The 22,893-nt window shown below is 39.6% G+C and overlaps 2 protein-coding genes across 5 annotated transcripts in view; one reads left to right on the top strand and one right to left on the bottom strand.

Moving 5' to 3' along the window:
• MDN1 (midasin AAA ATPase 1) overlaps positions 1-1,166 on the bottom strand; it is a 96,739-nt gene extending 95,573 nt beyond the window's left edge. The window contains exon 1 of one of the 2 annotated variants that reach the window (XM_032683375.1): positions 1,009-1,166. In XM_032683375.1, the coding sequence (XP_032539266.1) occupies positions 1,009-1,113 (105 nt within the window). In that variant the 5' untranslated portion in view covers positions 1,114-1,166. The remainder of the gene's footprint in view (positions 1-1,008) is intronic. The other variant, XM_032683374.1, reaches the window with a different exon arrangement.
• A 409-nt stretch (positions 1,167-1,575) lies between these two features.
• CASP8AP2 (caspase 8 associated protein 2) lies at positions 1,576-22,587 on the top strand. Of its 3 annotated transcripts, XM_032683378.1 has the most exons (11): positions 1,576-1,721; positions 2,918-2,993; positions 4,141-4,221; positions 5,493-5,593; positions 6,699-6,773; positions 7,870-7,985; positions 10,506-11,507; positions 11,553-13,045; positions 14,029-16,960; positions 18,485-18,584; positions 19,919-22,587. In XM_032683378.1, the coding sequence occupies exons 2-11, from the start codon at positions 2,945-2,947 to the stop codon at positions 19,973-19,975; spliced, it is 6,006 nt and encodes a 2,001-aa protein (XP_032539269.1). In that variant the 5' UTR covers positions 1,576-1,721; positions 2,918-2,944; the 3' UTR covers positions 19,976-22,587. The 3 variants fall into 3 exon arrangements, with proteins under 3 accessions (XP_032539269.1, XP_032539267.1, XP_032539268.1); XM_032683376.1 differs by having other exon boundaries at positions 1,577-1,721; positions 10,506-13,045; XM_032683377.1 differs by lacking the exon at positions 1,576-1,721 and adding an exon at positions 2,037-2,131 and having other exon boundaries at positions 10,506-13,045.
• The last annotated feature ends 306 nt before the right edge of the window (positions 22,588-22,893 follow it).

The following is a 22,893-nucleotide window of genomic DNA, read 5'->3' as shown; positions in this document are numbered from 1 at the left end:
TTTTACTTTGATCCTGTGATTTGCAGCGACAGAAGAAAAAGCCACCTGTCTACCAACAAAGAACCTTGACTTCACCAACCATAAGTAAGAGACAGCAATCCAGACTAAAAGCCAATATTCTGAAAAAACATGATACTTTAGACTTTTCATCTTCAAACAACTGCAAAATTTCCTAGACACTCAAAAGAGAAATTTGGACTTTGAGCCCCAAAATGTGCACACAATTTCGGGCTTCAAAAGCTTTATCACAAAATGTATTAATAAAACAACATCTGGTGTGTTGTTATCCTGTTATTACACCTCTTCAAAGATTTCAGAGATACAAAGGAGATTGGCCTCAACTCTCCTAGAACGCAGGTGCGCTTTTCAGAGTTCAGGCAGCCAAAGCATGAAAGTGAATACAAGGACCATGTTTCCAGCATCCCTACAACTTGTGAGACTGTGATTAAAAAACAACCCTCGAAGCAAACCCTAGGAAATCTACCTCTCCGCCTTTTTATCCCACGTGTCCCACGTGCAGTTTTAAGGTAATTAAAGAAGATACGCAAATAGCATCAGGGTAGGCACTAGTACTGTCTCAGTACTTGATAACAATATCCCACCTCTCGCTATCACGCTTCCAGAGTCACCTTAAAGGACAGGGAAGATACTGAAAATTTTAAATGCAGGGCGAAATGCCCACTCGGGAGGAGGACTAGAACACATGAGAGGACCTGCCTCATGGACTACACTCCTGAAAGGGGCAGGGAGGGCAAGACACCACAAGAGGGGGAGGGAGGAGAAGGGGCAGGTAGAGAGCGGGGATTCGCTCCCGCAGAGCGGCTCCGCCGCCGCCCGAGGGCCGGCCCAGGGCGGAGGGGCAGCAGACAAAGCTGCCGGGCGGAGATGGCGGCACGGGGTGGGGAGCAGGAGACGGCAGCGCGGTGCCCCCCTCCCCTCCACGGTGGTCCCCGCGAGACCCGCCTGGAGGGAGAGCGGGCGCTCGGGGACTTCTGTCGAACTTCCCACCTGCTTTGCCAGGAATCTGCTCAGCTCTGCGCTGCTCTTCTCGTTCCTGCGCGCCACCAACTGCAGCTGCTCCGCCAGGCGGAACTGCAAGTCCACCGCCGCCATCCTCCTCTCCCCGCTCCTCCTGCTCCCGCGACACGTGCGGGCGCGGCGCGGCGGTACCAACTTCCGCCCGGCCTCCGTCACGGGAAGCGCAGCCCTGCCCCGCCCCCCGCTCCGAACTACAGCTCCCGGCGTGCTCCGCGTCGAACTACAGCTCCCGGCGTGCGCCGCGCCCCCAGCCGCGGGGTCGGTCCGGGAGTGGAGCGGGCGGTCTCTCTGGATCGGGGCGCTGGGAGCCCGCCTTCGCGCGGTTGCGTTGGCCCTGTGCTCTCCCTGTCCCGCTCCCTGCTTCCCAGAGAGCCAACTGCCGCTGGATCCCCCCGCCCGCGAGCCCTTTAAATCTGGGTCACGGTGCGGGTCGCGGAGGCGGCCGAGGGCAGGCAGGCAGCTCCGGCTCGGGCGGCAGGAGCGTTACGCCCCCGCTGCCCTGTCCGGCCGTGGCCGCTCGCGGAGCCCCCGCGCGGCGCGCGGGCGGTAACGATGTCCCTGCAGGGGTTCGGAAGCGGGATCGCCGGCAGCAGCAGCCGCCGGGATTGAACTTCGGGTTTCCCGGGAGCGCCGCCGCAACTGCCTCGACCCCGCCCCGCCGCAGCAGCGGGGAGCGGCACCAGGTGAGCGCGCGTGTGCCGTGCGGCGCTGCCCCGGCAGCGTCCTGCGGTCGCCGCAGCCTTCACAGCGCCGTCATCTCCGGGCTGGCGCAGGCGGGGGGATACCGGCTCGCCCCGCCAAGGACAACGCACGGCTTCCCGCTCCCGGTGCCGGGCCGGGAACGGGGCGCGCGATCGGGGGTGGGGCGGGGCTGCGAGGGGCGGGGCAGTGGCCCAGGGGGCGGGGCGCGGCCACCGCGCGCGCCACACTTTGGCGCCAACTGCACGGGCCGGGGGCGGGTCCCGGGGACGTAACGGCGGCGAGTGCGCGGCGCGGCTGCAGCCGTTGGCTGGAGCGGCCGCTGGTCCCGCCCCCACCCGGCCTGCGGCACCCGCGGCGGCGGCGGCGGCGAGAGCTGCGGCGGCGGAGTCCGGTGAGTGCTCCGGCCCTACCCTGCTGGGGTCGCCGCATGGCTCGGCTCGGCACGGCACGGCCCGACGTGGCCATACCCACCCCGGGCTGCGCCGGCCCCTCCACTCCGGGCACAGCCGCCCCGGGCCGCTGGTGGTTGTGGGGGCCGCGACAGAGGTCTCGAGCATTTCCGCCGTGGCGGGAATTGGGGTGGGCGGGAGTCCCTTCCCGCCTGTACAGGGAGGGCGAGGCCTGAGGAGTGAGCAAGGGCCGCTGCCTCTGAACTGCTGGCCACTGCTCAGCACTGCTCCGCTCCTACCCCCACCCCCCGCTGCCCCTCATCCTGCCCCCTCCTAATGTCCCATCCTCCTTCTCCATCCCGCCTGCTTCTGCTCGTTACTGGTTTGACTAGCGATATCAGACAAGAGGAAGTTGCTCTTAAATGATCAGTAGAGGAGAAATTGGGATTATCGAATCAGGTTGTTTTGACTGGTTAAGATGCACTTTCAGGTAACCTGTTCATAGAATGCAGTGCTTCTTTTCATGTCAGATTTTCTTTATAGGAGCTATAAGATACAGCTAAGTGTCTTCAGAATGCTTATTTGAAGAACAGATAATTTCATGCTTGAAAATGCATTTTGTTCTCTCGATGTAAGAGTTTTCTCATTCTGATGTTGGATTTTATTGAAGAAGAAATGCCACGGGCAGCTCAGGTGTAAATGTCTTATTTCAAGGTGCTTCTGGTTTATGTTGTTATTTTGAAATTGCCAGTTAATCGGTTCTCTTTGCTCTGATGTTTTACTCATAGATGGGGAAGCCATAGGGAGTTTGTATCATGGCAGCGGATGAGGATGGACTGGGACTGTTTGATATCCGCTACGGTGGTAAGATGTGTTGGATTACTTTCTGGATTGCAGGGAATTAATACAAACAGATTTATGAAAATAGATAGGTCCAAAAATAACTTAAAAATAAATTTAAAGTTGAGACAAATACTGGTAAGCTTCAACTGTAATTAAACGGCTGTGGCAGAGTATCATTTTAAGCCTCATCCCTAGAAAGTTTGTATTTAAAACCATAACTGTGCACTTTGGATTCCTGGAATGTTTTGAGGGGGTGTCTGAATTGGTCTGTCCCCTGTGTTTCATGGTGTATAAGTTACTCTTTGCTGTACCTTAGTGAAGCTTGCATATGAACAGTTAGAGGAATTGCTCTTTTGTTTGCTGTTTGTAAGAGGCTATGTGTTATCATCTGGTGTAGTACCAGTAATCAAGGTGCTCCAGCGTTATTTCCAGCTCCACAGTTGGTTGATTTAACACATATTTATGAGATTCCCAACCTCAGAAGGACTGTGGATATTGACATATATCTTTATAGAAATAATGTTTGTTGCAGAACTAGAGAGGTTCCCATAGAGGAGATGAGAGTCATAAGAGGCACTGGAAAAAGACATAAAGAGAGACTGAGGAGATTTAGATTAAAATACGTTTACACCAGTTAGTGCCGCGGTCTGAAAAGGGTTAGTATGTGAGTAGATGGCAATACTAAAGCAAATTGTTTGAATTATGATAACAGACTGCTACAGTACTTTCTTTTTAGCAAGAGATATTTCTTTTAACAGTAGTGGTTTTATCATATCAATTCTTTTGGTTTTTAGTTGTATAGCTTTTGTATTCAGTGTATTCTAGAAAACAATTTCAAATTTAGATCAAGTTTATTTAATTTATAATTTTAAAATTTATTTGTACCTAAAACCATATAATTTGCTTTGTGCACAGTTCTTGTATTTAGGAACTGATATTACAGGATTGTCTTTGCTCCCTGGTGACTAAAGATCTTTACTCCACAGTAGCAATAGATTACTGGATAAAATTCCCTTGTGTTTTACTAGTCTGTGCTATTACTTTTACTATTCTCTGCTGGTCTAGGATCACAGCTACACTTACTTTATGGGAAAGGTAGAGGTTGGAGTTTACTAAATTATTTATTACTTTGGCCTTTTTTTTTTTTTTTTTATTTTCATTGCTTTAGCTGAAGCTTCTCCCTTCAAGGAAGGTGACGACAGCTCAGTGGATATTTATGATGGCTTGGACAGCAGTTTGTCGGTTTCTGGTAGGTTGATTGTGTCTTGCTGTTTGGCTTGGAGCATTATAGAGTCTCTGCTTCTTAGGCTGATTTCCAGTAAAGCAAGTGGTTTTAGCTTTGAACTACTTGTTAAAATTCCAGACATATGTTAGTCTGTATTAATGGAGCATAGAATTCTTAGATCTATTAGCTGAATGAATGAAAGACGTTTTTCCTTTGATACTGGCTATTTTAAGAGGCTTGGGCTTGATATAGGACACTTTAGCTTGGAAAAAACACCTTTATTTTGTGTTTTTGTAAGCTTTTGGATCAGATCAAACAGACACTGAACACTAAATCCCCAGTGCGAGATCCAAAACAGACTTCTTGTATGATACAGTATGTTCAGGAGACCCTTTTAACCTTTTGTTATTTTCCAAATAATTTGACATGGTAATGTAAATTAATTTCCCTTCTTTGAAGGTAAGAAAAAAATGAACCCGGCATGTTCTTTGTTAGGAGCCTTAATGTGCTGTTCAATGGAAGACCGTTTCTGATATTGAAGCAATTATTTCTCTACTGACCTTACTGCTGTAAGACCATTGAATTTTTATGGGAGGACTCTACCCTACAGACATAAAGCATCTATATATCTTCCTTGCTTTGCATTTTGCATTTCTTAAGTCAGTATTTCACATATGGAGATGTGTTGTTTAGTAAATGTAAAAGCCAGAAGAAGGAATAAAAATGCAGTGAAAACAGTCTATATAGTCCAGCTCTGAAGGACCTCGGTTTTTTTGAATTTGAAGAGAGGAGCGGTGAGATTTTTGCTCTGTACGGATAAGATGTTGTTTGTATGTCCTCTTGCAGTGTGGTGTTAATACTTTTTGCATTATGGTATTGTCCAAAGGATTGGAGCACAGCTTGGATAGCTAACTTCATTTATTTTTTTGCAAATGAATCTGTATTTCAGAGGTGTCGTAAGCCAGGTCTTGTCAGTTATACATATTTGCTGATCAGAGCACACAGGCTGATTTGAGGAAAAAGCACTGTTATCTAAATAATTGGGATGCTTGGGTGTTGGGTTTTTGGTTGGTTTTGTTTTTTTCATTTCACTTATGAACAACTATCTCAAGAAATCTCAGTGTATGTTATTGCAACATGATATGTCATAAGCATCTAATAGTTCTTTATTTTGTGTGTTGTGAGTACAAAAAGTAAAAACAAAATAAATGCACAGGCAGCATAGAACAGCGTACACAATGCAACGTGACTAGAAAAATACCTTTATCCTTATGTAATTAATTTTCTTTATACAGACAATTTTGCTCCAAGTTCTACTCCATCTAGAATCAGCTTAAATTTATTTGATGAGATATTAATTGAAGAAGGGACTGCAAAGAAAGCATCCTACGATGAGGTATGTATTAATGTAGAAAAAATCTGTTTTGGGGTTTTTTTTGTTCCAGGTTTTCTTGTGTGAAACACAGAAAATGTTTTCAGCATGCTCACATTGTTGTTAAATAGGCAAACTGTTTTTAAATAAGTAAAAACAAGACTGTGCTAATAAACTGTTATGTCAACAAGCCCATTAGAATAAGTGAATCTGTCACTCTGTAACGTGGTCCGTTCTCACGTAGCATCCTTTGCACGCAGTTTATGTATCAGCTACATTATGGGAAAATGTATTGTAATTTTCCTCTAGTCAAGTATCTGTTCAGATGTCTGATACAAAGCTAGTCTTGACATTTCTCCCAACAAATTTTACCAGAGTGAAGCAGACAGGTCATGGATTTATCTTAAATTCTGTCCTTGAGACTGAGAATAGCCATTTGCTTCTAGCAAATCAACAGAACACGCACTTCTGAGCACCACCTCTTTTGGCCCATAAGACACATTTAAGCAGTGTAAAAGGGGCAGACATCCACAGATGTTAAAAGAAGCAGGAGCAAAACATCCAGAAGTCTACTGAGTGATGTCACTTTGAAAATTTGAGAGCAGTTGACTGAATGGAAGATATCCACTCTTCTGTGAAAGCTTTGTCCCTATCTAATTTTAAAGAACTCATGCCAAATTTATTTTATTTAATTTTGTGATCTTAACAGGATCGTGTCCTTTGCAGCCCAAGTTTGTTTGTAGTAACTTTTTGTTGTGTTTTTCCTTATCTGTTTTGTGTTACATAAAATCTGAGAAGCAAGTCCCCATCTATTTGGCGCTCAGAACTCCTGCTCCTTGATAATGATGTCATTAGTTTCACACTAATATGACTTCCTGTTATTCTTTATTACTGTTAGGCAAGCAGACATAGATTTCCTCTTATCTGAGTGTTTGTGGTGGTTTAGAGACCTGCATACCAATTGGAGCCTTTTGTTTAAATATGGCTTTAATATGTTACTTTTGAGTAAAAAACAGAGCTGTGTAATATGCAGTACTGTGTTAACTAACTTTAAATGTAGAGATGTAAGTTTTCTCTATAATTAATATTTTCTGCACTTCTGTACTGTGAATTCTTCTCTCTTTGACAGTTGCAGGCTGAATATGAAAAATGTCAGCAGCAAATTAAAGAGTTGATGAAGAAATTTAAAGAAATACAGGCACAGGTACTGTAGTTCAGAGGGAAACATGGTCAAGATTTATGTAAAGAAAATTGAATGTTGCTTTGAGGAGGCAATTTCATGCTTTCCAGACTTGATCCATGTGTGGCTGCTAGAGCATCCCTATAGGTGCTAGGAGCTTGGTCTGCCTAGGATAGTTACTGGGATAGCCTACTGACAAAATCAGTAGGGACATTTGTTTGTTTCATGATGTTGGGTGCAGTAAGACTTTATTTGCTTAAAAACTGTATTCCATCTTCTTAATTAGAAAATAAACATGTCAAATGAATAGTTGTCAGAAAAGTATCTAGTATTCTTGGTTTTTTAATGCACCGGGGAGGGGGTTGCAAAGGTGCTTGAGCTATCAGTAGAACTGGAAGAGGATGTCTGTTGCTTTGGACATAATGCCTTTTTGATAAATCTGAACTGCTCTTCAACTTGAGCTAGTGTTCCCATGCTGTGCCATTCTACAGAGATAGGTTATTTGAGGCAATTCTGCAATGTGCTTCACTGTGTATTGCAGATAAGTCCTAAAGGTTCTATGCTTTGCAATGGTAAACAGCTGCTGCCCTGTGACACTTCTGTATTGTTTTCTGCAAAACTTGTCCACCTTTCCGAGCAGGCTTTGCTGAGGACAATTAACAAGTGAAAGGACTATCTTCAGGATTGACAGTTATGGTTCTAGAACATCATATCTAGAAATTTTAGAATGATAGAATACCCAACGTTGATTTTGATACCTTGAAAGGAATACAATTACCCTATTTCTGCGAAAGTACTTAAAAGCTACATGTCTCATTTGACATAGTGACCAAGAAAGCAATAAATTGTGTAAGACATTTTAAATAATGACCAGGAACATAAACATGAGCGTAAACGTGAGTGATGTTAAAAAAAAAACAAACACAAACTTCTTTGGATCTCAATAATTCTGACTTCTCCAAAAGAGTTTGTAAACATCCTACTGTCAGTTTGCAAAGGGTGGGATATTTTTCTAGTGGTTGACTTGCAATGTTTTTCATTACGTATTTGGATACCCAAGCTAATTCTTGTTTTTTCTCGTTCTCTCTTTTGCTGTCTGTTTTGTATACATTTAAAACAGAATGTCATTCTACAGAATGAAAACCAAGCCCTCAAAAAGAATATTTCAGCCCTTATCAAAACAGCAAGAGTGGAAATTAACCGTAAGGATGAAGAAATCAGTCATCTTCATCAAAGGTACAAATAGACAGTGGAACTGAAAACATGGGTTTTGTCTGATCATGTTTATATACTTGTTAGAAATTTTTGTGTGTATTTAAAAAAAAATGAAAAAACCCATTACTCAGTAAATAATTGTGTGGTTTAAAATTATTACAATCAGAGGAAATACATAAAGATCTTCTTTGCCTGATGAGGTCTTTGGTTTCTAATTAAGAACCATAAAGGAATCCAAAGGCTGACCATTTGCATGAATGTTTCAAAGCAGATACTATCTTACACAGTTCAGCTTCAAAACTGGTCTGTTTTATGGCCTCGGGCGTGAATTCCATGCAACTTTTCAGAAAACAAGTGAAAGTAAATAGATTATATAATGGTTTTATGTCAACATAGGAAATTCCTGTCTCCAGTGGTGGGGGATAGCAACTAGAGAATTCTTGGTTATTTCTGTGTACTGCTGGTCTTACTGCAGGGACTTGAAAACGGTAGAGTATGGATGGGAGAGTAGCTGAGAGTATGGCCTCTGAACCACGTGAATCCAGAGCAGGTGTCCCAAGATTCAGGACCCCTAGCTTGTCACAAGATCACTTGCTTGTCACTTGTGTGACATCAGCCACATCATTGGTTTGTTTGTATTTTAGTTTGATCATTTGATATTTTCTTGCGCCAAAAGGTGTCGTAAAGAAGGTTCATTTAACACTACTGTGCTAAAGGCTATAAGCATATTAACTGCAATTACTTTTTTCTAACTACTGAAAATTACCAGACACTCTCTGATGGAGGTCAAGAGGTTTTAACTTGTGTAATTCTTTCAGGTGATTGGCTTTGACGCAATAGTTGTCATTTTGACACACTTGAGTGCAGTATTCTGAGTTTTAAATTAAATTGTTTGGAAAATGTTTAATTGTTTTGAATATTTAACCTCATTAAATACTTTACAAGTTACATTGCAGTATAATCTGATGGTGATTAAAATTTATGAACAAGGTATTTAATCTAAGTATTTTGGAAACATCCATCCTGGAAAATTGTGGATAAAGTAACACTTTGAGATCTTAGAAACATACCATGCCCGCTGCATGGTTTATAATAAATTACCTTATCTTAAACAATGCATCTGTCTGTGAAGACTATCTCAAAGTTAATATCTCTGAGGGAATTGTTAATGCTTATCTAAAAAAGTCCCCAAAACCCAACTATTAGAAAAATCCCACAACACCGAATGAACACCACTTGGATACAATTACATTAATCAAACGTATATAGATTTAATAGCCAGCCTAAAGCACAGCAAAAACTTATCAGTTTCAATGAAATAGAAATATAAAAAGGGGGTTTGTGTTCCAACGGCTGCAGCACTGTTTGTGTTCAACACTCAGTTCACATCACAATGTCACATTTTTGGAGTAGAGCCAGTTGTAAGCTGTTCATTGCAAATTTAAATTTACTGTATTGGCCCATAGGAAGTGTTCAGTTTTATAAATCAAAACCAACCCCATTTTGTATTGGAGAAAAATATGGAATTATTTTACACTTGCATTGAATCCTTATGACTGGATACTGAATCATCATAGAATTTCAGGCCAAAACTAAATGTCTGTGTAGCAACCACTTCATCTTTGACTCTAAAATGGAGCCAGACATTTCATGGTTTGCTGCCATTATTTGTTGGTGTAACTTTAACTTCTGTTTCCTTCTGTATGAATTAGACACTCATTCTTTCTATGTAGTGGAGAGTATATAAGAAGGTTGACATTGTCTTTAATCACATTATTTTAATGAAATGTTTTGTTGAATATGGTAGAAAAGCGTCTGTTTCTTTTTTGGGTTTTGTTGTGGGGGGGTTTGATTTTTTTAGAAGTGAGGTAACTGATGCATTCATCAGTAAGGAGTAGAAGTTTAGGCCATACAGGCTACATGTGCCCTTTTTAAATTGATTTTTTTTTAATTATTTTTAATATGACGACCTTTCAGCAGTAGCATGTGGCCTTGATAAGGCTTGATTATCTTAATTTACCTCTTGTTTTCTGTAGCTTGCAACAACTTGCAAGCATGGTAGTATATTTGCTTACTGGGTAGAGTGAGGACAGTCACATTATACCTATTCTTTTGGTTGCCAGTTTAACAAATAGTAAACAATTGAATTGCTGGGGTTTAAATTATTATTATTATTTTAAATCACTAATGCTGTAAAGAACAACTTTTTTTTTCCTGGAGGGAAGCTCTTTGTAATGCTGGACAATGAAATACTAATTAGAGTTACTGAAATGGTTAGTTAGGCCCAGTACAGCATTTTTCCACAAATCTTGCCTTTTCTTTAGATGAATCTCCTTTGGAAAATATGTGTACAAGTTATATTCTTTTGTTGTGTGCTAATGGAAATTATTAAATTTCCATTTTTTCCCCCATTTCTTTCCAAATTGAAACTGAAAGTGTTAACAATTTTTAGAGATATACGGATTCATTGCAGTTCAACTTTAGTTACATATAAATAAATTCAAAAATAACATAAACAACTCTTTTTCTTTTTATAAACAGGCTAGCAGAATTTCCCAATCATCGAAGTATTTTCAGCAGAACATACCTTCCAGGATCAGCTAAACCAAACGATTCCAAATTCAGACTCTCTGATTTAGGTGACAGTATAAAGATGGAACATAGAATGAAAAGTGACTGTTCAAAAGATACATACTACACTTACTCAGCTTATAATGCAGACACTGGGAAGTCTGGCTCTGAAAAAAGTAACACTCCATATTTGCTGAGATACCCTCCTGAAGAGCTCTGCAATGATGATACTCGTATGTGTCCACTGAGCTATGACCATGCTTCCAACAAGGATAACAGAAAGGAAAGAAAAGACATTAAAAGTAATGAACAGTGCAGTAGGGGAAATGTTGGCAAATACAAAAGAGAAGTACATCAGAGCACTGGAAATGATGGTGACAGTGAAGAGGGGAATTCAGATCTTCAACAGAAGCTGAAAACCCTTTCAGAGAAGGCTAGTAAAAATGAGTTGCAACAAAAAAGTCAGAACATCAAACTCAAATGTAGTCCAAGTGTAGAAAAAAGAGTAGAAAGGGGTGTTTCTTCCTGGGAGAAACAAACGGCTGGTAAAGACAGATTTCAAACAAGAGGTGAATTGTATGCTGATGAGAGATTACAAAATGCATTAAAAAAAGACATTAAAACACATGATAAAGGAGAAAAGCATGCTGGCCAAAAAAATAAACCAAATGAAAAACTGCAAGGACATCCAAGGAGGTCTGGAAGGGGGAGCAGTCCACACTCAAAGAATGAACATTCAAAGAGTCTTCATGAATCACGTAAATGTCGTCTGGAAGAGTCTAGAAAAGTAAAGCATATTGACAGCAAGAGAGACAGGGGAACGGATGATCATACCTCTCGAGAAGGAAGAACTTCACCTTCTAATTCCAACAGCAGGGAGCATAAATATGCACGCCTGAAGGAAAGCAGTAGTAGATATGAATGGGAAACAGCACATTCCAAATCAGAAAGACACAGAACTGAAGAAAAAAGGAAAAGAGAAAGAGAGGATCAAGATGAAAAAACTGAAGAAAAAAGGAAAAGAGAAAGAGAGGATCAAGATGAAAATAGGCATTTTAGAAATGAAAAAAAACTTGTAAAAAAATTTTCTCACCAGTCTGTAAAAGATTCCAAGAAAGGTACAAATGTTACAAAAAGTGAGAGAAAGAAATTTTATAAGCTGGAAGAAACATCCACAGTAGCAGATAGCTTAAAAGACCATAAAGTTCCCAAAACTAAAGATAACCACACTGGGACAAAAAACAAAGACTTAAAACTTAGCTTTATGGAAAAGCTAAATTTAACTCTTTCTCCTAATAAGAAACAATGTGTCTCTGCAACAGATGGACTTAAAATACCTTTTCGAAAGGCCGCTGACAAGAGAGGAACAGAGCTCACACTGCAAGCACAACTCTTGCATTCTGCACACCCCATAGGCTGTGATCCCACAGAGCAAACTCTGCAAGTTCTGGACAGTGAAGCTCAGAGCAACATGGAACCAGCACTACCTGTTTCTGTCAGTTCTGAAAATGAAGCCTCGAAAGACACAGCGGCAGATCCAGCACAGTCTGCAATGCTGCCAGCAGGGGCAACTGATGAACCGATCTCAGAAATCTTACCAGAAGCAGAAGTGGGTCAGGTACAGCCCCAAGTCTTGCCAGGAGCAGCAGAGGTGCTGGTTCCTGATGTGGTGCAGGCTGACACGTTGTCAGGAGCTGCAGAGGCTTGTGATCTGGTTGAATCAGAAGTCTCAGTAACAGCAGTGGCAGTGATGGGGCTGAACCACCCTGTATCTTTGCCCCTGGAGGTGACAGGGAGTGTGACAGAGTGTGAAAACTTGCCTGGGACAGGGGTGGGTGTGATGCAGGATGATAATGTACCAGCACCAGAAGTCACACAACCTGAACCTGCCAGTGAAAGTATGGGAGCCCTTCCAGAGTCAGCAGCAGGGAAGAAAGAGGAAGATGAAATATGGCTAGCTGCTGACATAGAAAGCTCTGCAGACCAACATGGCTCTCAAAATGTTGTCTTAGATGAATCAGAAGCCAGAAGTTCTGGTGACCTGAAGTCCTCTGATGTTGCAGATGGTATCAGTGAAACAAAACTAGACTCTTTAATGCAAGTAATGAGGGATGATGGTAACTTGGCTGCAGAAAGTGTTAAGTATCCCACTGAGGAAAAGGATATCTGCAAAATTAGTATGAGTACATCCCAGTCACTGGACAGAACTATGATAACTGATAGGGATGAACCACTGGTTGATCAGAATGCTTGTGATCTAGAGACAGACCTAGCTGATATCAGTACAGCACCAGCATCTTCTCTCAGTGGTGAGATGTGTCCTGTAACTAAAGAGAGGGAAACTAACCCAATTCCTGTTGATGATGACAGCTCAATACTGAGCATTGATCTCAATCACTTGAGGTATATTCCGAAGGCAATCAGCCCATTGAACAGTCCAGTGCGCCCTTTGACTAAACCAGTAAAGATGGAAAGTCCCTGTAAAGGCCTTGTGAAGACTTATAACAAAGGTATTCATATGTGTATGTTCTAATTTCTTTTACATAAAGGCTTAGAAGATCCACTCATGGAAAGCAGAAATTACTTTTTTTAACTCCTTTCTCAAAAATATAAATTGTTTCTTCTTAAGCTGCATATGTTTCTGTGATCCCTTTTTTTTGTAGTGGAACCACTTAATGTTGCAGCCAAGATTGTAACCATTTGAATATTCATGCTGTAAAAATTGGAGCTAGTCACTACTGACAGATGACTGGTTGAAATAAGTGTTTTGTATTAACTTATTAAAAAGTGCATATAGGTTTCTTAATTTTGCCTAGTTTTGAGTAGATCTTGTTAGGTTTTTCTCTGAAATTATGGGGGCAAAAGTTACTTAGGATCATATTCTTTCAAATATTTGTGAGAAAACTGAAGAGAATATTTGAGAGTAGCTTGGAAGTTTAAATTTCTTACTGGAAGAGGAATGGTAGGGTGGCATTGAAATCTGTTTTCTTATGTTTCAGACCATAATCCTTTGCAGGATTATTAAAACATTAATAGCTAACTTGTTCTCATTGTATTTTCATTGTGAAACTGTTCAAAGAAAAGCCACATATTGTATATAAATGTTAGTCCATAATTATGTGACAGTTATAATTTAGTTTGTGCAGAGTTCAGAGAACTTGTTAAACTAAATGGAAAGAAATTCAAAACTGATGGAAACTGCTATATTTTTCTGTTTTCAATTGATGTATTTTTGAGATAATTCATGTGTTTGGTGAAATGCTGAGGTCCTTTAAAGCTCAAAATTTGCTCAAAATAAAGCTCAATTGCCCTTTAAAACTCAAAAAAATCCCTTAAACTAGCAGCTGCTGAAGCAAACCACCCAAACTTGTTATAGCTCAAACTTCCTGCCAGTTTCAAACAAACAGGTCTGAACAGTCAGTTTACAGAAAAAAAATATCTGTTTAATAATCGTATTCTTTATGATGATTAGCAAATTGTTTTTCTTTTATAGATTTAATTCCTGAAAGTACGGTTGTCATCTGTCCATCAAAGAATTTGTCAAAGGAGGTAAACAAAGAAAATCAAAAGCCTATTAGCATGTCTGATGAACACTTAGAGGTGGAGTCTCAACTAAGTATCTCTTCAGATGAAATAGAAGAAGGAGAAATTATAAGTAGTGATGAAGATGAAGAAGAATCTAAACCAGAAAGAGACTCTCAAAATACAGAAAAGTCGGGACCAAAAGCTTCTTCTGAGACACGAAATTTGACCAACAGTCCACAGAATCAAAATAGCAAAACTCTGCGTTGCAATGAAGATAGTAGAAAATTTGTTTCTGTGAAAGTAAGCACAAAGAAGAACAGAGAGAGGCATAAAGGTCAGACTTTCAAAGTCAGATCTTCAAGGGATATTAAGAAGAACAAAACTGTGAGCATTGCTTGTCTTGAAAAAATAGTTCATGTTATTGTTGAACCTTCAAATATACAAGAAATCATGCAGATGCTAAGAGCTGTACGAAAACAGATGAGGAAAAGTTACATGAAGTTCAAGGTACACTTCCCAGTTCAGCATTTTCACAGAATTATAGAATCTGGGATCATAAATTTTACAGCATTAATAAGATACTTGAACTTTTCCAAGATGTGTACGTTAGGCGATACATTAAAATTGAATATCTGTGATATTATAGAGTCCAAACTTAAAAAAGTTAAAAAGAATGCAATAGTGGACCGTCTTTTTGAACAGCAAGTGTCAGATATGAAAAAACAGTTGTGGAAATTTGTAGATGAACAGCTTGATTACTTATTTGAAAAGATAAGGAGAATTATAATAAAACTATGTGATGTGGGAAATGGGAGTGAGGAGGGTAAGTTTGAAAGGGCAGGAGAGCAAAACCACAAGATTAAAAATGATGTGCAGAGATCAAGAAAAAAGTCCGTGAAAGACAGTTCTGAAAAACCTGAAGAATATATCATTTCAAAGCAGATTGTGGATTATCAACAACCTAAGTGTCACCATGAGAAAAATAAAACTGGTGCACCAAAAACTACCTATACAAAATGTCTTAACTCCATTGATAACACAAGGAATTCTCAAACGAAAGTGCACCTCTCTAAAGAGAATCATTTGCAAGGCACTCTTACTCCATTGAAGGCTGTAAAATATGAAAAGGAAGGATTCCAGCTATCCAGAGATGCTAACAAGTCTGATCTTAGTTATGAGCTTCTCACAGAACAACAAGCATCCAGTCTTACATTTAATCTTGTAAGTGATGCTCAAATGGGTGAAATTTTCAAAAGCTTATTACAAGGTTCTGATCTCTTGGAAAAAAATGGTGGCAATATCAACAGAAATGAATGTGAATTCAGGACTCCAGAAAAACAGTTTTTAGGCAGTCATAAAGGCAGAGGTAATGCTGCAGAATTGGGGCAGGAGATTGCTCCAAAGGAGGCATGTGTGGAATCTAAACCAGAACAGGATATTAACTGGACTGTTGTTTCACCTGTAAGAGCTCCCTCATTAGCATCCAGGACTCATATGCCTGTTGATCCAGATGTGCTGGATGAGAGCTGTATGTTTGAGGTTTCTGCAAATGCACCTTCATGCAAAGAAGATGAATGCAATTTACAGAAGAATAAATTGTGTGTTTCTTCTATCCTCCTTGAAGATTTGGCTGTTTCTTTAACTATTCCGTCACCTTTGAAATCAGATGCTCACCTCAGCTTCCTAAAACCTGAGAATAATTCTGGCCCAACTCCTGAGGGTGTTGTCAGTGCACATTACAGTGAAGATGCGCTTCTTGGAGAGGAGGATGCCACTGAACAAGACATTCATTTGGCCTTAGAATCGGATAACTCTAGCAGTAAATCAAGTTGTTCATCATCATGGACAAGTCGGCCTGTTGCTCCCAGTTTTCAGTGTCGCCCCAGCCTTCCAATGCAAGCAGTAATCATGGAGAAATCCAACGATCACTTTATTGTAAAGATTAGGCGTGCAATGCCATCTGCCTCACCAGCACCTGATCACATGGCTTCAGCGAAGGAGGTGCAGGCATCCTCAACAAAGATTGGAAAAGAAGAAATAAGAACTGGGGGAAAAGAAAGGGGCAGTCAGAGTGCAACAGCAGCCACTTTGAAAGAAACTGTCAAACCAGATGTGGTTGAGATGGATCAGTTGCCTCATGTCTGGGCTGAACACGAACAAAATGGTGCCTTACTTCAGGTTCCGAAGGAGTCACATAATAGCTTTGGAAAGGAAGAAACTACAGGGTTGCTTGGACCCTCAAACACAGAGAGCTGCAACACTGAAAGCCCAGATAAAAGCTCTGAGCAATCTGAGGCACACAAGTTGAAAGTATCCAAAAATATAAATGTTAGATCTCAAGCTTCTTTTCCCGCTGACTGCAGCATGAAGTCATACATAACTTTAGCAGACAATATTGTCAGTGGAACTGCATGTCATGCAGTGGAATCCAGAGCAGATAATGGGACACAGGCAGTGTCTACAGGAAACCCGGAAGTCAGTGATAAAAAGGAAGAACTTAAAGAGTGCTTCGATGCATCTATAGACTTAACAGAAGAGCTTTCCAATGAGACTGTAGCAGACAAATGTAATCTTGAAATAAAACCCACTTCAAAGACTGGTGGAGGGTGCCAGATAAGTATAGATGATAAAACAAGTAAAAAGAGGAAAAAGGAAGCTGTCAAAGATAATTCCAACTCAAAAAGGCAACGAAAAGAAACTGACTCAGGAGGTGAGGGGAGTGATGAAAGTGATGTCAAGTCTGAAGAGATAAATTCACCACCCAAACAATGCTCCAATAAGAAGAATGAGCTGCAGCGGAACAAAGACTCTTCTCCTTTGGTTTCATCTCCATCATCACCTAGCCTGTATGCCAAAAACATAATTAAAAAGAAGGGAGAGGTAGTAGTTTCCTGGACAAGGTAATTTCTGATTTGATCTGTTTGATTGGCTTAGTTGGTTTTTTTTTAAACTAGGTGATATACTGGAAAGAGGGAAGACAAGGATATTTAGCCAATGACTGAAGTTATTTAGTAGCTCTACATCCTGCTGTGAATAGTGGAGAGGGAGCCTCCTATCTATGCAGGATGGCTCTGTGAGATTGATGTCCATCACTTACCCAGATCTCCCAAAGCAAGTGTCCTCTTTGCTTTGCTTTTTAAAGCTTACATGCCTTAATAAATAACAAGACCTACTGTATTGCACTGTCTGTACTTTTTATTTCCCCTGCCCATATTTTTACTGTCCAAAAATTCCAGCCAGGCTTGATAGGAGATGGAGGTCTTTGATTTCCTCCACTTAGGAGGCATGAGAGCAGTTTTTTGTTTTGGGGTCTAGGCTGCTCAATCTGCGGAAATATACCAGTCAACAATTCAACCCATATATTCCAATTAGCAGGATGTGGGTGATAAATGACTGTATGGGTTGAAAATGCATGCAAAATTATTGTGGTGTATTCTTACTTTTAAGAAACTATAGTTGGCAGATTTTGCTATTCTTGCTAAAACTCGATACAATCAGTGCTTTATAAAGGGTTTCTAAAATTTTCAGAACAGGCTTTTCTAAACTATAGTTCAGATATGAAGTAAGTTTCTAAGTAGCATTTTGAAAGAAAATTAACTCCTTCGTGGAAAAAAAGACAGCAAAAGCTAATTTGATTTTTAACGTACAAACCAATTAGGTAGGAAGAGACTGTTAGAGTTTTCCTCAGGAATATGACTAGGTTTTCAGTGTCACAGTTTTTGTCTGCCTTAGAACAATACCTAAAAAAAGCCAACTTTGTTTAAATAAGTAGTCATTACATTTTTCCTTGAAATGGAAGAAATTAAATATCACTTATTGGAATGTGACAGCTTTATCTGAATATAATGACTGTGTCTATACGTTTTGCCTAAATTCATTAATGAGATAAACAGCAAATCGGTGACACATATTAAAGAATTGACCTCCTGGTTCTGTGGACAATAGATGTACTCTGAGTATGTTTGTTACAGTAAGCCACTTACAGAAGTCAAACACCTCTCTGGTTAGTCTTTGAATGACAGCAGGCCATAGGTAAAAGCTGCTGTTTAGCCTTGCAAACTGAGGCAAGTCCACCTGGAACCACTGATCCCTGTTGAATTTATGAGTTCCTTTCAATTCCAGTTTAAGTGTCTGCTTTAGAATCTTAAAACTCTTTGGCTTTGGCTTGGTGCTAACTCTATTATAATAATCCCGCCCTTCCTATTTGTGGAGCATAGTCTCCACTACTACTTGTTTGTACTAACTCTTGTTTCTCTGTACTGGTAGAGGAGAGGATGCTCTGTAAATTCATTGCTGCTGTTTTAACTTGTTTTCTGTGGTTTGGATATACTCAAAACTTTTTATATGCCTGTATGTATTATTTTATTTGTGTGCATGTACACAGCTATGTGTATTAATATTTTAAAAATGCATTTTTGCTATAGAAATGATGACCGAGAAATTTTACTGGAATGTCAGAGAAAGGGACCATCAAGCAAAACCTTTGTTTCCTTGGCCACTAGGCTGAACAAAAGCCCAAATCAGGTAGGTGATACCGTTCTTATATTTGATAACAGCAATGGCCTACGTTTACAATTTCAGTTGAACAAAAATCTCTGGAGTTCTTCTGCACATTTGGAGTTGTCTTTTCCTCATGTCTTCTCTTGAAGGGGGTTCTTGGAAAAATAAGAATCTTAGATTCTCCCAGTTGTGACTTAAAAATATACATTATAGGAATATTATGGTCCAGGGATTCTGTAGTACCTGTTTGATTGATACCACTCATAAGCCAGGAACAACAGGATTGCTTATTGTTGGATCACCTCTTAGATAAAGAAAGACAATTTGGAGAGGTTCAAAGCCTTTGCACACATTTAATAAATTAGAAAAGTGTTAAAATTAGAGCTGAAAAAAAAAGTACCAGGATTGTGCAGAAAGGGCATTTTTTTAATGAAAATGCTTTTTTTTCATGCACTTTTTAATTATGAAATTTCAAAAGACATAGGCGTCAAATTGATGTAGAATATTTTCAGAGGGGTTTACATATAATTTTGTACATGTCTTGAATGGCTCTCTTAATCTGTATCCTGCAAATCTAAAAAGGGAGAAACCTCCATTTCACTAAATTAGGAAATCCTGCATGCTTGGGATTTGGCTTTTAGGATGTTGTATTTGTGGTTGCAGGGTCTTTGGGAGGTTTAGAAGCTGTTGGGGTGGCTGGTTGGATAAAACAGTGTTATCTGTGCATTTATACCACTCTTCCCAGTTAGCTGTTTGGTGGATAGTCCATATGCTATAGCAATATGCATGTAGCAATAAGAAATACTTAGAGTTGAATGAGTTCTCTATGTAAGGTGTAGTTATGCTAAACAAAAAGATGCTTGACTCTCATCTACAGATCAGTTTTATAAAATCCCTAGAAGGAACATAACTCCATAATGAGCTGTAAATGCCTGAAGCAACAGTTGTACAAGAGGGTAGAAGATAACCAATAAACTGTGCTTTTTGTGGAGTGCAAAATCAGCTTTTGTCCTTACATTTGAATCTTACACACAGTTATACCTGCAAAATTCTAGGCTCACTGACTTTGAAGCCTTCATTTTTTAACTCCTTGTAGGGAAACCCATGTTAAACCAGTAGTTAGGCTTCAGGTTAACCACAGAGAGCTAGAGCCATTTCAGGTGTCAAAGGTATAGGAAGACTTCCTAGATCCAGTTAATCTGTTAATAATGGTGCTCTTACAATTTTCCTACTAAAATTAATTGGAAGCAAATAAAATAGTGATGGTCTTAAAACACTTTATGCTGTCAGATGAATCTGTCTTGGTAGATATGAAAATCTGAGGCCTTAACAGTATGTCTGCTTTGTGTCTCCATTAGGTTTCAGAAAGATTCAAGCAGTTAATGAAGCTGTTCAAGAAATCCAAGTGCAAGTAAAGTCACACCAAGTTGCTTCATGATTACAGGGCTTGCTGTTACCTACAACGATGGACCATAACCACTGCATTCATGCAATGGGATTACTGACAGATATCCAAGCCAGAATACTAAATCTGGTAAATCTGGTGTACTATTAATTATTTACTTGTCTGTGTTTCCTCTGAAGTTCTTTAACAGAGTAACACAGCGGGAACTTCACAAACAAAGCGACCAGGAAAGAATGGGCTCATACAAATGAAGCAGCATCATTTCAAGGGGGTGACATCTCTGGTTGGTTAAATGTGTTCTGTAAGCAGAGATAAGGGTGTGCAGTCAAGTCAAAGTGGTGGCTTTTGCTTCGATTGCCAAAGTACTGCACTGGTTGATGTCAAACTGTGATCTTAAAAAGTTAGAGTGGTTTGGAATCAAATTGGTAGATAATCCTGGAAAATGACAGGTGTGTCATCCTGGTTACCTTGGAACATATTTTAAGAAGTGAGGCCTTTTTCTTTTAAAATAAGACAGGGCAGTGATAGCAATGATTCCAAAAACTGCTTATCTAATAGTTGAATTCTGATGCTCAGGAATAGGTGGATCTTGCTGCTTGTTCTTAACAAACATTTGTGACAATTGTTTACTTATTGGAGATTTAAATCTAACTAAATTTGTTGTCAGAATAGTCAGTTTGCAGAGTAGCATAAATATTATTTTACATGAACGCTATGCTGCAAAGCCCATTATGTTTTACTGCTCCAAATTACATCTGGGAGAGGTACTTAATTTAGGTCTTCAACATAATGAACATTCTGTTCTATTAAAAAAAAAATTTAAAATTGAGAAGTGATTTTCTTTTAAAAGTTAATTTAAAAGCAGACCTTAACAGTTTTATAGAATGTGACTTTTTACTTACTAACCAGAGCAAAACTTCCATAAAAACAAGCTGTTTCAAAAGCTTGTCAACTTGGCATGTTTTGACAGCAATTGTATCTATCTTTACAAATTGTTTAGTGTATTAAAAATTCATTATGTTCTATTTTAAGGAGTTTGTTATAACTGTTTCCAGTTTTACTAGAACATACCTAAAGAGTGTGTGTGTGTGTGTGTGTGTGTGTATATATATATATATATATATATATACATATCTCATACGTATTACTGTTCTATCCCAAATTTCTAAAAGGATTATTTTTAATTCTCCCTGAGAAACATTCCTGGAAGTTTGCAAATGTTTTTGTTTTATAAATTCATTGATTTTTGAGGTTTTATTCTTTATTGAGGATCAGAATTGCTGTAGTCTTTATTCAGTCAGTGTGTGCTGAATTTAGTTAGACTTCATTTAAGAGCCCCACCTAAGTGCATTGCCTTTCAACTTGGATTGAATTGGCTCTTTTTCAGAGTCCAATGACTATTTCTTCAGTGTCAGCATGTTTTTTTTGCTCCCTCTGCCAACTAATGGGACAGACTTCTCTTTCTAATAAACTGTCATATAATTTGTCAGTGATGATGTCAGTAACCCCTTTGGAGTATTGTAAATGTGACCTGTGGAATGGATTGTTATGCTGCCAAACAGTGCATTGTCTTCATTTTAGGCAGTGCTCTGGAAATTGTTACAAGGAATGACTTAAGTAGGTGATGATGTAATTTCTGGCAGTCTTCCATCTTACTTGCTTCCTTCTAAAATTTTTGCTTTTGATGATCAAATCTCACCTTCCATGCTATGCTGGCAGTGCCTGGTGATTTCAGGGGGGATTGGTGTACCTACCCATGCTTGTTCTTAACAAACAGTTAAGTGACAGTTGTTTATTAATTGGAGACTTAAATCTAGCTGAAACTGTTTTCAGATTAGTCAGTTTGCAGAGCACTGTTCTTATTTGTGGAAAAGTCAGACTCTACTAAGAGTACTCTTTTAACCATATCCTTAGAAATCAACATGTGCACAGTACTGAAGGCAATGAGGGAAGTCACTTCACTTAAGTGCTTCCTCTCTGCCTCAAAAAAGCAGGCAGTATTTTATTACAAGTTGTTTATTCCTTGTCTGTGTTTACTTACTTTCGTATCTGTGTAGGTGATGGGGGACAGGGTTTGACTGTTTTGAGTCTGACTTGGATTCCTTTTTTGTAAAGTATGAAACTTGTTTAATGTTCTCTCTATTGTAACTATGTGTACAGGTTCCTACATGGTCATGTAAAATATCTGATGTTTGTATATATATATAAATACATGTATAAAAATAGAGCTTTGTTTAGCCAAAGATGATTTTTTTAACTATATAAAACTACAGGTTTATTTTGTATAAACTAAATAGATTGCCTACAGTAAGGGAGATGCAAAAAATAAAACTGTAAAACTCACACACGTGTTCTTGTTGAACAAAGGTTGGCTTGGAGTGGTTTTCTACCATTGTTTGTAATTTATTTCTCCAACAAGAATTTCGATACATATATGCAAAATGTACTGTATGTAAATCTGCAGTCTTCTTTGTGGAACCTCAGGTAAATGAAAATATTTTTTAGAATTGTTGGCTAATGGTTTGACAACTACACAGGCTGTGAAGCAGCATTAAACTTCTGTTAGTTTGTATAAATGAGTAGCTATGTTGATGTTCTGGCCAATAAACATGAAACTCCTCAGCTGCTGCTCTGGTGTAATTACTACTCTCAGTACTACTGCTGATTTCTTACTGGATAGGACTGGATCAGAAATTAAACAGTTGTACAAACTGCATAAAACCTTTAACTACTTACAAATTAGGACCTACAACTTTAAATTTTTTTCTAGAAATGTTCAGTTAATGTTGAATGGAGTATTACAAAGGAAAAAGACCTTTTTGTATCCAAGGCCTTTCACTGGAAAAGTATAGCTGGCAGCCCTTTGAGAGTCTTACTCTCAACTTGCTACTGAAGGATAGGTCTGCTTTTATCCAGCACACATTACGG

This window comes from Chiroxiphia lanceolata, chromosome 3 (assembly GCF_009829145.1).
Source record: "Chiroxiphia lanceolata isolate bChiLan1 chromosome 3, bChiLan1.pri, whole genome shotgun sequence".
Lineage (NCBI taxonomy): Eukaryota > Metazoa > Chordata > Aves > Passeriformes > Pipridae > Chiroxiphia > Chiroxiphia lanceolata.
Note: the sequence above shows the minus strand (reverse complement) of the source record. Positions and strands in the feature narration are given on the sequence as shown.

Bases quoted from the DNA above. Each gene is read 5' to 3' on its own strand.
- CASP8AP2 (XM_032683376.1), top strand. From the start codon at position 2,945: ATGGCAGCGGATGAGGATGGACTGGGACTGTTTGATATCCGCTACGGT. The intron at 5,594-6,698 runs GTATGTATTAAT...TCTCTTTGACAG, and splicing joins AGAAAGCATCCTACGATGAG to TTGCAGGCTGAATATGAAAA. The intron at 18,585-19,918 runs GTAGGTGATACC...TGTCTCCATTAG, and splicing joins TGAACAAAAGCCCAAATCAG to GTTTCAGAAAGATTCAAGCA.